At 27.7% G+C, this 12,249-nt stretch overlaps 2 protein-coding genes and 1 non-coding gene across 4 annotated transcripts; 2 read left to right on the top strand and 1 right to left on the bottom strand.

Annotated features, from left to right (window-relative positions):
* The first annotated feature begins 1,335 nt into the window (after positions 1-1,335).
* LOC123259656 (40S ribosomal protein S4-like) lies at positions 1,336-2,952 on the top strand. The gene is made up of 4 exons (XM_044720291.1): positions 1,336-1,463; positions 1,771-2,029; positions 2,248-2,647; positions 2,739-2,952. Exons 1-4 carry the CDS (start codon positions 1,461-1,463, stop codon positions 2,863-2,865), a joined length of 789 nt encoding a protein of 262 aa, XP_044576226.1. The 5' UTR covers positions 1,336-1,460; the 3' UTR covers positions 2,866-2,952.
* On the top strand, positions 2,051-2,190 carry LOC123260242. The gene has a single exon (XR_006508428.1). It is a non-coding gene; the product is annotated as a small nucleolar RNA SNORA16B/SNORA16A family (small nucleolar RNA).
* Positions 2,953-4,214: 1,262 nt separating the features above from the next.
* LOC123259657 (Na(+)/H(+) exchange regulatory cofactor NHE-RF1) lies at positions 4,215-11,359 on the bottom strand. Of its 2 annotated transcripts, XM_044720292.1 has the most exons (3): positions 11,209-11,359; positions 10,682-11,107; positions 4,215-4,678 (listed from the first exon to the last, which is right to left on the bottom strand). In XM_044720292.1, exons 2-3 carry the CDS (start codon positions 11,099-11,101, stop codon positions 4,322-4,324), a joined length of 777 nt encoding a protein of 258 aa, XP_044576227.1. In that variant the 5' UTR covers positions 11,102-11,107; positions 11,209-11,359; the 3' UTR covers positions 4,215-4,321. The 2 variants fall into 2 exon arrangements, with proteins under 2 accessions (XP_044576227.1, XP_044576228.1); XM_044720293.1 differs by lacking the exon at positions 11,209-11,359 and having other exon boundaries at positions 10,682-11,175.
* Between the last annotated feature and the right edge of the window lie 890 nt (positions 11,360-12,249).

Raw genomic sequence — 12,249 nt, 5'->3', positions numbered from 1 at the left:
AGTCTACTAAACGCTTATAATATAATTATTTTTAATAGGTATTTAGGATAAGCTATCAAGCGCATGATCTTCTTAAAAGTTTACACTTATTTATAAATTCATGTTACTAAAAAACATTTATAATGATTTTAGTGGATACTTTGATAATTAAATTTCATTCTACGTTAAAAGTTTTCTATTAAGTTGAATGATCATTTTTAAACGTAAATTGCGAAAATGTAGAAGACATTTTTTAACTTTTTAAATTTTAGAGTAACTAATTAAAATGTTGACAAAGAAAATCAGTATAGAAATACAAAATTTTCAAATTAATGATACATCTATACTTTTGTTTGAAGAAATTTCATCAATTTAATTAATTTTTTGATTATTTTTTAAACATTTTTAATATTTTTGCAACCCTTATTAAAAAAAAAGATTTGAAAAGATTCACTCTAGGCAACTGTATATCTATATATAGCAGTCAACTCAAATCTTTTTCAATCATTTTAATCTTTTTAAATCTTTTTTTTTAATAAGGGATTACATTCATACTCATAAAAAGTAAAAAGTCGATCATAATTAACTTTGTCATGAAATTTAGTGCCAAATAATTTAAGGTATTATTAGTACTTGATTTCCCTGATTAGAAAAGATTCGAAATGGCTGCTCAAAGAGATTAAAAAAGATTCAACTTGAAAAATATATAGATATACATTTTGCATAGGTTGAATCTTTTTAAATCTTTTTTTTTAATAAGGGTTTACGAGAAAGTTAGTCAGTTCGGAAAAAAATAACTTCCCGAATTTTAAAAAATTTTCAATTTTTTTGAGCGGGAAGTTAAAAGAATAGTTGTCGATTTTGATATTATATAAATAAAAAGAAAAGTGGTAAAAAAAAAAACAAAATATGTGACAATAAAAATTAAATTATTTAATATTTTTTAATAAAACAATGATCATGTTAAAAAATTCATTTACTATGATATGATTTTATTAGTTTGTTAAATGACGAAATAAATTTACTATCTGAAATCACTAGATTTTGATTTACTTTCAACAAAAATCGGAAAGAAGAATTAATTACAATTTATGTAAGACAAATTAATAATTTTATAATGTATTTTTAAATCAAATCAAGTTAAATAAAAAAAGTTGTCTTGTCACATTGAAAATCTTCCAATAGCTCAAATTACTTTTTTTAATTTGAGGTATTAAAAGTGCTTGAAGATAAAAAAAAAACACCAACAATTTTAATTTGATTTAAAAAATAAGATTCATTATATAAAATAATAGTACTTTGACTAATTAATAAATAAGTATAATAATAAGAGTTTAATTTACTTATTTAGTGGTAAAAAATAAAGAGCGCGAACTTTTAAATATACCGACCGAGTATTGGCGTTGAAATCTCATTCTTGCTACCTACTGATACATAACTCAACCGCTATAAATCTTTTCCTTTTCTAACTCGGCTGCAAAATGGTGAGTAGTGTGTTTTTCACCGTCATTAAATCCGTTCACATCTTGTTAAATATCAGTGAATCAATACTTATTTTACACAAATAATATTCGGTATAATTAAATCTTTACTTATACTCACTTATTTATTAGTAAAATTTATAATTATAAAAAATAATAATTTGAGGTTACACTTGTTTACTCATTCCTAACCTTAAATTAAAAAATTAATTTTATAAATATTTTAATAATGTTTTTAACAACTTTATAAAAAGTTCAATTAAGAACTAAAATAAATTTTATCTAAATATTAATTGAAAATTTTTTCTAGGCTCGTGGGCCCAAGAAGCATCTCAAGCGTTTACATGCTCCGAAAGCATGGATGTTGGACAAGTTGGGTGGTGTTTTTGCACCACGACCATCAACTGGTCCCCACAAGCTCCGAGAATGCCTCCCTTTGGTTATTTTCCTACGTAACAGATTGAAGTATGCTTTAACGAACTCAGAAGTAACAAAAATCGTCATGCAGCGTTTGATTAAAATCGATAGCAAAGTTCGAACTGACATCAATTATCCAGCTGGTTTCATGGGTAAGTTTAAATAACATATTTTATTGGCTTTATCGAAGCTATGACTTTTTCGTAAATAAAATGTCGTGGTCAAAAGTAAGCCAATAGTAAAAAACTCTTTTTTAGGTCACTGGCTAAGTTACTGTTATACTTTTTCAGTATCACCCAAAAAGAGTACAATTTAATTATCAATATTATTTGAATATTATTGTTACTAACTATTGATTAATTAATTTCAGATGTCATCACCATCGAAAAGACTGGTGAATACTTCAGATTGATCTACGACGTAAAGGGACGTTTTGCTGTCCACAGAATCACCGCTGAAGAAGCTAAATACAAATTATGTAAAGTACGCAAAGTACAAACTGGACCAAAGGGTATTCCTTTCATAGTAACACACGACGGTCGTACTATCCGTTACCCAGATCCAGTTATCAAGGTTAACGACACAATTCAGTTGGAAATTGCTACAAGTAAAATTCTCGACTCAATTCGTTTTGAACCCGGTAATATCTGCATGATCACTGGAGGCAGAAATTTGGGACGTGTTGGTACAGTTGTCAACCGTGAACGTCATCCTGGATCATTCGATATCTGTCACATCAAAGATTCTCAAGGACACACTTTTGCTACACGGTAAATTAATATTTTAGTTAATCAAATTCAATTAATTGCTTCTTATTTTATTATTATTATTAAATATATTTATTTATTTATTTTATTTTAGATTGAACAACGTCTTTATAATTGGCAAGGGTGCTAAGCCGTACGTGAGTTTACCCAGAGGCAAGGGAATCAAGCTTTCTATCGCCGAAGAACGTGATAAGAGACTTGCCGCTAAAGGCCTTAATTAAAGTGGCATATAATTCGTTGTTATCTTCAGATTTTACACTGTATAAAAACATTTGGAATCTTGATAACAAAATACATCTTTAAACGTATTAATGTTACTTATTTATTTATTATTTTTCTTTTTTTTTTTTTTTTTTTTATCATTAAAGTGTTATTGTATAATTGAAAAATATGGAGTATATTAATTGCACAAAATTTGAGGAGTACAAGAACTCAGTTCAGAAAATCATTTGTAGTTTTTTTTTTTTATAATTGATTGGAATTATTTCAAGTCACTACGATTTATCGAGTCGATCTTTCCTTATCGCATTAGTCAATTTTAATTGTTAAAATTTTACATATCTGGAATAATTAAGGTAGTTGTCATGGTACAATACTGTCAAAAAATTAGAGATTATAAGCGCCGTAAAAAGTACATGAACTTGTGGCCAAGTAATCCATAATTTTTACGCAAGACTACCCGTGGAGACGTAACATATACAGTATTCATATATATAGATATAAACTAACATACTTTTTCATAAATTGTTGAACTTTAATCCGTTATTTATAAATAATTAGACGGTCAAAATTTTTTTTTTAAACTCAACAAATACATTAAACGACTGTTAGTTTTTTGAAAGTTTTTGAGTTGTTTTTTTTCTTTTTTTTATAACTAAGAAACTGGTACAGAGCTGCAGAGAGCGTATACAATCAATGTTAAATATCCAATTTTTAATTGAATTCATCTCGGGTTATAGGTGGTCGATAGACTTCAAATTTTAAGGGCAATTGTATCATCATGTCCTTGATAAGTATGCAAATATTTAGAATTTTCTAACGCTAGGCTGGTATAAGTACCGTTTGTGGCCAGCGTACCTTTTTTGACCAGTTTATTTTCAAATTATTGTATAAATATTTCTATAAGTGCAAGACTTTATGAATTTAATTCGTATAAATGTACTAATTTATAAATTCTATAAAATTTTTACTTGAATAGTTAAATTTTTTACAAATTAACTAAAATATTAAGTGGCCAAAAGTGGTCCTTCTACCCTATATCTTAACCACGACAACTTCCTTAAGATTCTCTCTTCGTATAATTATTTTTACTTCCTAAAAAACAAAGTATTTTTTCTTTCAATTTCAAAATAAATACTAAAAAGATGAGGGGATAAAGAAAAACAAAAATAGTTAATTAATTACATCTATTGAACATTTTTTTTTATTGTTTAACACAATTTAAAAAAAAAATCAATCTATATTACAAGATAATTTGATTTTTTATTAATAATTATATTCTAAACAAAAATATCAACATCTAATCCATTTGAAACAATTATTAATTTATAAATGAATATTGAAATCTCAATTTCATTGATAACTAAAAAAATTAGTTTTAAACTTTATTTGTATAGTAATACATTTGCTTACGATGAGAATAACAACATGCGCAATTTAATGCTGCATTACAAGCAATTACATTTGATTTAACATTTCATATTTAGCCTGGAATGGAATAGTATCTTTTTTAGGATCATACTTTTTCTTGGTCGCCAATTTAGCACGTACTTCCTTGGCACTCATTTTAAGATTGAGGCTCTCTTTAGTCGTCGATACATCTCCGTTCCCCGTGGTAAGGTGTTCTGTTGCGTTGTTTCCAGTTTCATTGCTAATTGATTTATCATTATTGTAGATATCACTGCGTCCATTTTCTTGTCCATTGTTGTTGATTTTCTCCTTTGAATTACTATCGTTGATCGATGTGGCCGTCATTGTAGCTGTGCTGCCACTATTTGACAATGTGTCGATTGAATTATTTGACTTGTGTGTATTCTAAAACAAAAAAAAAAAAATATATTATAAAAATAATAATTACAAGGTAGAAAATTAAATAAATTATCAAATGTTTTAATTGGGATTTAAAGTGTTGTCAAGAAAACTTACACATACGCAAATAAAAAATATGTATAAATGATAAGCTTTGTAAATTATTGCAAGCCGTAATGTGAATTATACGTCGAGGATTTCTCTTATCATTAATAGAATAAAAGAATCAGATACATAAATTTTTTACTATCATTAAGCGATGTAAGTGTTTTATTTAAAAAATTTAATTATAATGAATCATCAGATTATGTGTAATAAATTAATTTAGACGTGAAAATAAAATTATTTTATGATTATCACATACGGAAACTATTACAATTTACAAGTAATGAGTAAGAATAAAAAAAAGATTAAATTACGAAGAAAATGATTAAGTTTGACGTACAATTCACGTGTTTATGACCTACATGATTGAACAAGAATAATAAAAAAATAAAAAAAAAATTTAAAGATGAGTTGGATGCGTGTCGCGTACCAAGGCCGATCGTGTCTTGTAAACGCGCTACTTTTTTGCTATTGCTGTAATATCTATAGCATATGTTTTGGGAAAAAAAAAGTTATTTTTAGTTGTTTTACAAGACCTCATTTATCGTTCAGCATTTTTATTTGTTCCACTTAATCTACTTAATTATTAGCCAGTGGAATAAGAAGATAATAATTTATTATTTTTTATTCCTTTCGTGATAGTGACATTTAAGTGAGATCATTGTCCGGATCAATTGGTTATTGACCGTTAAACTCTAATTGTAATTAATAAATAGTTGTTAACTCTTTTAAAGTTTAAAGATTAATTGTAGTGTCAAATACCGGGGTTTAAAAAATATAAAGAAACTATATGCTTTATAAATATTTTAATAAAATTATTATTTAGAATTTGTTTTTCGTTTGACGATTATAAGAGCGATTAGACTTTTATTAGTCAGATAATTAAGCCAGTGATAATTGGTAGGAGTAAATAAAGGATAATCTAGTGTTAATATTTGTGTAGAGTAGATGCACAAACATATAATAGTAAAGATATTTGATATTTAATTTGATAGTGGTATTGTAGGTAAGAGTAGTGTTTAAGAATAAGAATTCCAATAAGTTGTTTTTAATGCAGTAAAACGGTGACAGGAGCGACACGAAACCGGTTTTCCTCAGAGCACGGAACTTTACTCTCTGTGTCTGATAGTGAACACGTGGTCGTGATATATATCTTCTCATTATATTAATATTTAAGATATAACTTATTACAATCAATACTGTTAACCAATATAATACTTTATATCAATAATCGATTGTTAAAGTATTCATTTGTAAGTATTTACAATAAAACTACCAGATAAATAAATAAAATAATAATAAATATATTTGTATCTGTACAGTAAAATGTAATGGTTGGTTGATTTTAATTGAAAACAGCTCAAGGATCATAAAATGTTGGGAAATAATCCAAAGAGAGACATTCTCAATGAGCATTCTAGGAAATCGAGTGTGCATCAAGACGTAACGGGCTTGATAAATTGAGTACATGATCAAACTAGGAGTATTTAGAGTAAAATTATAATTATTTCTTTTAACGAATAAAATAATTTTAATTTTTTTACGCATATTAGGAAGAAGAAAACGTTTTTTTTTTCTATTTGAACAATTTTATTGAAAACGCAATGACCATTTCTTAACGATTAAAATTATTGTTATTAACGATTATCGAAACGGTAGAGTGGTTCGCATTTATAACAATAATATGCTCACAATAACTCTTCAACTCAAAGTTTTTATTTTATTGCACAATACTCTTTCAAGGTAGCTGTTCTTACAAGCAATATGATGAGAAAATAGATGTTTTTTTATAAATTTATACGAGTATGTTAATAAACTTGGATGCTTTTTGTATTTGATCAAGAGATATAATGTTATTTAAAAAAGATGATTAATAAATTACAGATAATGTCGATAAAAAAAAAAATAAGAAAATTTGGAGAATAAAAAAAAATTTTAAGTATTTTGGAATATCAAATGAGATAAATAGCTTCCGGTACGGATGTTACTTCCAACTTCCGCTTCAAAATAAAACAATTGTATTGTAATGATAGACAAGACTCGAGGTTGAAATAATATTGATGTTCGAGATATAATTATTAATTTGACATGTAATTTTTGATGAAATAAATTTTATGTCTACGTTTACATTGTCCTATTAACGTTAGAAATACAGTTAGTACATTTAATCATTTTTTATTGTTTTATAAGTGCTTCTTAATGTTTCTTTTTTGATAATACTTTTTACTAACAAGGCTGTGTTTTGAAAAATAAAATTTAGTTTCAAAAAATAAAGTTTAATAATTTATTGATGTAAAAATTGTAAGGAGTCCACTGATTGAAAAATTAGCAATTTTATTAAATTGCAGATTAGATACTGATCAGTGTTTCACTAGAGCTAGACGAATTATTTTTCTCATTTTATACGCACGGGTTATTTTTTATTAATCGACAAGATTCTTGTAGCTACAGATATACATAAATACATTTATGTGTCAAATGTATACGTGAAAGTAAATATGGAAAAAACACGATTGACATACAGGTACATTGACCCCGTAAAATTTATCACTAAAAAGAATTATCGTTCATATATTTTATCTGTATTAATAATTTAGTACACTACTTCTCGTTACTCTTACGTAATTCTAATGCATATTTTTATTTTTATTTTTATTTAGGTATCTTTAAAAAATTAATATTTAAAGAAAAAGACAAGAAACTGCTTAAATAAGAAAGTAACAACAAGATTTTCCTATAAGTTAATTGTTACTATTTTTTTTGAAATTATTTAATAAAAATATACTAAATATCTACATGAATTTATCTAGGCCTTTAAAAATGAAAAATCTAATCTTATCATTATTTTATTGATGAGCACTCAGAATTGAGGTAAAAAATTACAATCAAACTTTGAAATTAATTTTAGTTTTTATGTACGTAGCATCTAGCGTATGCATTTATTTTTACTAAAAAATGTTATTCCATGGAATAATTGAGTGAAAGTTTTTTTGAGTAAAATTATTATTAATCCCAATTTCGTCTGATTAGTTAAATCAACACAGATGTTTTAGTAACATCATATATTGTGTTCATTTTATGAATAATACTCAAATAAGGCAAGGCTATCACTTAAATATTCTTGAAAAAAATAACGTTATTTTTGTTTAAAATTTATCGAGTCGATTATCGGAATTGTTTTGTCGACACTAAAAAAAAGTGATTAATTATTCTCGTCACTCGTATAATTAAATTTTCACATGAAAAATTAGAAACAACCAAGTATAGTAACACGGGTAGAATTCACATGAAAAACACTTAAATATATGAATCATTGTTACATCACGTGGCTTTTTTTTATTCATTCAAGCGGTTGTAAAAAATTTAATAATTAAATTTCTGAATCATTTAAAGTCAGTACTAAACACAGTACCAAACGCTAATGAAGACTAAAAATAATTAAAATTAAGGAGATAAAAATTTATCAATTATTGATAATAAGTTATTGCCTAATCCACAGGACACAGCATTGCTTAAATAATCGTTAAACACTTTGAAATATCGATAATTACATAAATAGATAAATATATATTTAACATATTTTAAATATTTTTCAATATGACCTTGGAATATTTTATTTTTTCTGTGAACAGGTATGCCGTCAGGACATTTGATTGCAGACGATACGTACATCGCTCAATTAGAAAGTCGTTGAAACAAATAGGTTTGGTGTATAAATATTTATATATATATATATATATATATATATATATATATATATATATATATATATATATATATATATATATATATATATATATATATATATATATATATATATATATATTTATTACTATGTACTATGTATGCATGTATATTGGTACATACATTTTTTACGACACACGTTTGTAATTATCAAATATAATCGACTTGCCTGCAATGCAGCCTGTGAATGCATTTTTTTATGCTAAAGATAAAAAAAAAGTACGATATGTGTCACAAGTGTGTATACATACTGAGATGTAGAAAGTCACTTGCTCAAATGAAGGTGTTAAGTTGTTTTTTTTTTTAATCGTAATTAATATTGTTTCGCAAGTGTTCAAGAGGACGTAGACTCGATTTTTTAAAGTACGTTTTTTTCAGTTAGCTCTTATTATTTATCACGCATTAATAAATTGTCGTAAGCAAATTACTAATAAATAAACAAGGTTTTCATAATTGGAATCAATATTTTTTTTAAATTAATTATATGGAAATTGTGAATTTTATGAGTAATCTTTAGTAAAATTTTTAATTCGATTTAAAAATATGATACTGAGTACAGTACACTGAGAAAAAAAATACTTTTATTAAGAAAATTTTCTTAATACAAGAATTAATGTTCTTGAAAATTTTCAAGAATATATATTCTTAGCTCAAGAACTTGTTAAATTGATTGAAATAATTTTTACTTAATTAAAATAAAGCTATTCTTTTCGGCTGCCCAACTTCAAAACACAGTAACTAACATTTAGAAATTTTTAAAAATTTTTCTTATTAAAAAAAAGTTTGCCTGCCAAATTGATGAAAAATTTAATTTATGAATAGAAAATACTTGAATATACATATTTTTAAGAAGTAGGCTGGCAATGGCCTGGTCAGCTCGGTGCTCGCTTTTCGAAAGAGTGGGACCCGGGTTCGAGATCCCCCAGCACGCACCAATATTTTTCAGCGATTATAATTAAAAATATGTGCGTTACGTTACGTTGCCAGCCTCTGGAAGTGGCAGAGATAGCCGGGCGGCACACGTCTGACTTGGGCGATCACACATTTTAAGCAACAACTTGAATGGGTGACCAGTTTAGTCAGCGTTGGCTAGCGCGAGGGATCTCTGCACACTAGGAGGGGCGTCTAATGCTCCAGTGGTCGTTAAAGAAGAGTTTCTTATCAATCACTGTAGACTTAGCCCAGCTCCGACTGTACTATCATAGGTTTTCTCTGTGGTTTCCCCATGATTCTGTTCCAACAGCCTGAGAAGGTGAGGTTCAGGGTGAATACGGTACAGAAAGCACAAGTCGGTCCACAGCCGCAAAAATTAAAAGTAGAAATGAAGTGTCGGGTGGGACTTGCTGAGGTCCAATATGAGAAATAGAAAAAGCGTAGAGCTAGGAGAAAAAGAGGAATCAGCCTTGTAAAAACCGAGAGGTGTACAAGTAAAGCATAATAATAAAATACATATTTTTAAGAAAAAATACTTTAAATTAAGGTCTAAAAGTTATAAAAAATGCAACAATATTAAAAAAAATTAGGTATACAAATTTTGCAGTTACTGTGTTTTAAAATTGGGCAGCCGTCTTGTTTATCTGTTATTCAAAGATAAATATTGATGCTCTTCTTTTCAGAAATTAATAATTAATAATAATAGAATATTTGATCGTCATCGAATTTCTTGAACTAAGAAATTGTTAATTGAGTAAAAGTATTTTTTTTTTCTCAGTGTAGGCATCTGATAATTTTAACAAGTACATTATTACTGAAAAAAAATGATAATATGGGTAAATTTAAAAAGATTTTGTTAAAAAATTAATGAGTATGAAATTAATAAACATCTTACGCTTAATAATTGTTAAATAAATTGCACAAGAAGTTTTTAAAAATTTTAAATTGTCATTTTTGTAATAATTAAATTATTAGTAATTGTTCTAAAAAGTCTCAATAGTCTCTCATAAAAATTATTATAAAAATTGCCAGGCAGCTACTAATTTCAGTGATACAATTCTTCTAATGTATTATTGGAAGAAAAGTCAGCTTGTTATGAGTAATTAATTTTTTTCTCAATTAATCATTAACGTATAATCTTAAGTACGCCGCAATAAAAGTATAAAATACATGACTAATTGCAATATTAGTATTATAAAATAAAAAAATGAAAAAGCGGGAACTTACATCTTCGAATGAGGAAATGCTTCCATCAGGAGCCTCGTGTTCGGAGGATGGATTCTTCTCGGGCGTCTTGATTACCTTGATGCCTGACATCGTGCCCTTGATAATAATGTTGTTAGCCTTGTAATAATCATCAGCCTCCTGATCGACAACGAGTAATTTTGTTTCATTGGGAAAAGCCTTAATACGATCAACAACTTGTTTATGGGTTTCATTATCAATATTTATTTCGTTAACTTCGATAATGCGATCGCCTTGACGTAATCCAGCGGCTTGACTTGGTGAGCCATCATCAACTTTGCCAATAAATTGGCCCTCCTTGCCGCGCTCCGCGTGAAGATTAAAACCATAACCATCAAAGTCCTCCCACTTTACTATGTGGCAAAGTCGTGCACACGGTTGCTTATCGTTTTTCATCGACATCCTCACCTATTTTTATTATTATTATTATTATTATTATTAATAGTAATATTAAATTTTATACATCCATCTACATAAATTATAAATAATTATTTAAAAACTGCACCCACCTCACTGTTTTTTTTTTCTTAAATAAAAAAAAATAAAAACAAAAAAGCGCGCGAATTCAACTGCACACTTTATTATTATTAATCCAATTGGTTAACAAACGAAACTGAAATTAACAACCAGGTGAAACTAAAATCGAGACCTAAAATTAGTTTCCCACTAAACTTTTTTTTTTTTTTTCAAGTTCCAGACTCTTCTCAACATAAACTTTCTCTCTTGTTCTTCTTCTTACTCACTTTCGCAGTCTACCTGTCACACCGATCGCCGCCGGTTCTTAGACTATTTTTATTCTTCTTCACTTGAAAAGTTTAAAATAAAACAATAACTAAAAATCCTCGCCAAGGACGAACCGATTATGAGAATCCGAAGGCTTAAATTTTAAAAAAGAAAAAAAATAATAATAATAAATACGATATTTAGTATATAATGTAACAATAATTATATGGTTTAGTATCGACGGACATTCACCGAAGACACGACGAATGATCCATGCGAGGCAGTCGCTGACTCGTGACAAGGAGCAAAGAGAAGGCAAAGAAGGTAAGCTTGCCCCCCAAATGAAAAAGTTATATGAATTTAAAGGGTAGGGATGAATCTGTTGCGTTTTTAAAATCATCTTGGCTTATAATCGACAGTGGCGACATCATCAACGACACCGAGACACCTCCACCAACCCAACACGTGACACATCACGGGTTAGTAAGCCAGCGCGGGAACTTTTGAATTTATAATATTGACAAGCTGATTTATTATCAGGTGGAACGTTACTTAATCTTATCGATATTAATTATTAATTACTAGCTGTTATTCGCCCGCTCCGCTGGGCACTTTATAGAATTGCATTTTTAGATCTAGACTTGAAATTTAATTAGAGTATTGTTTTGACTTGCACAGATTCCCAATTCTATCAATTGGCATGCACCTTTTATCCATGTAATTATTCTAGCTAATATTCATTGTAACTTTCAATGTGCAATCATTATAACATTTCCGTGTCTTTCTTAAAAAAATGAATAATAATTAATATGAAAAAAAAAAAATTG

Source organism: Cotesia glomerata, linkage group LG2 (genome assembly GCF_020080835.1).
Source record: "Cotesia glomerata isolate CgM1 linkage group LG2, MPM_Cglom_v2.3, whole genome shotgun sequence".
NCBI lineage: Eukaryota > Metazoa > Arthropoda > Insecta > Hymenoptera > Braconidae > Cotesia > Cotesia glomerata.
This window is presented reverse-complemented; position numbering and strand designations above follow the sequence as displayed.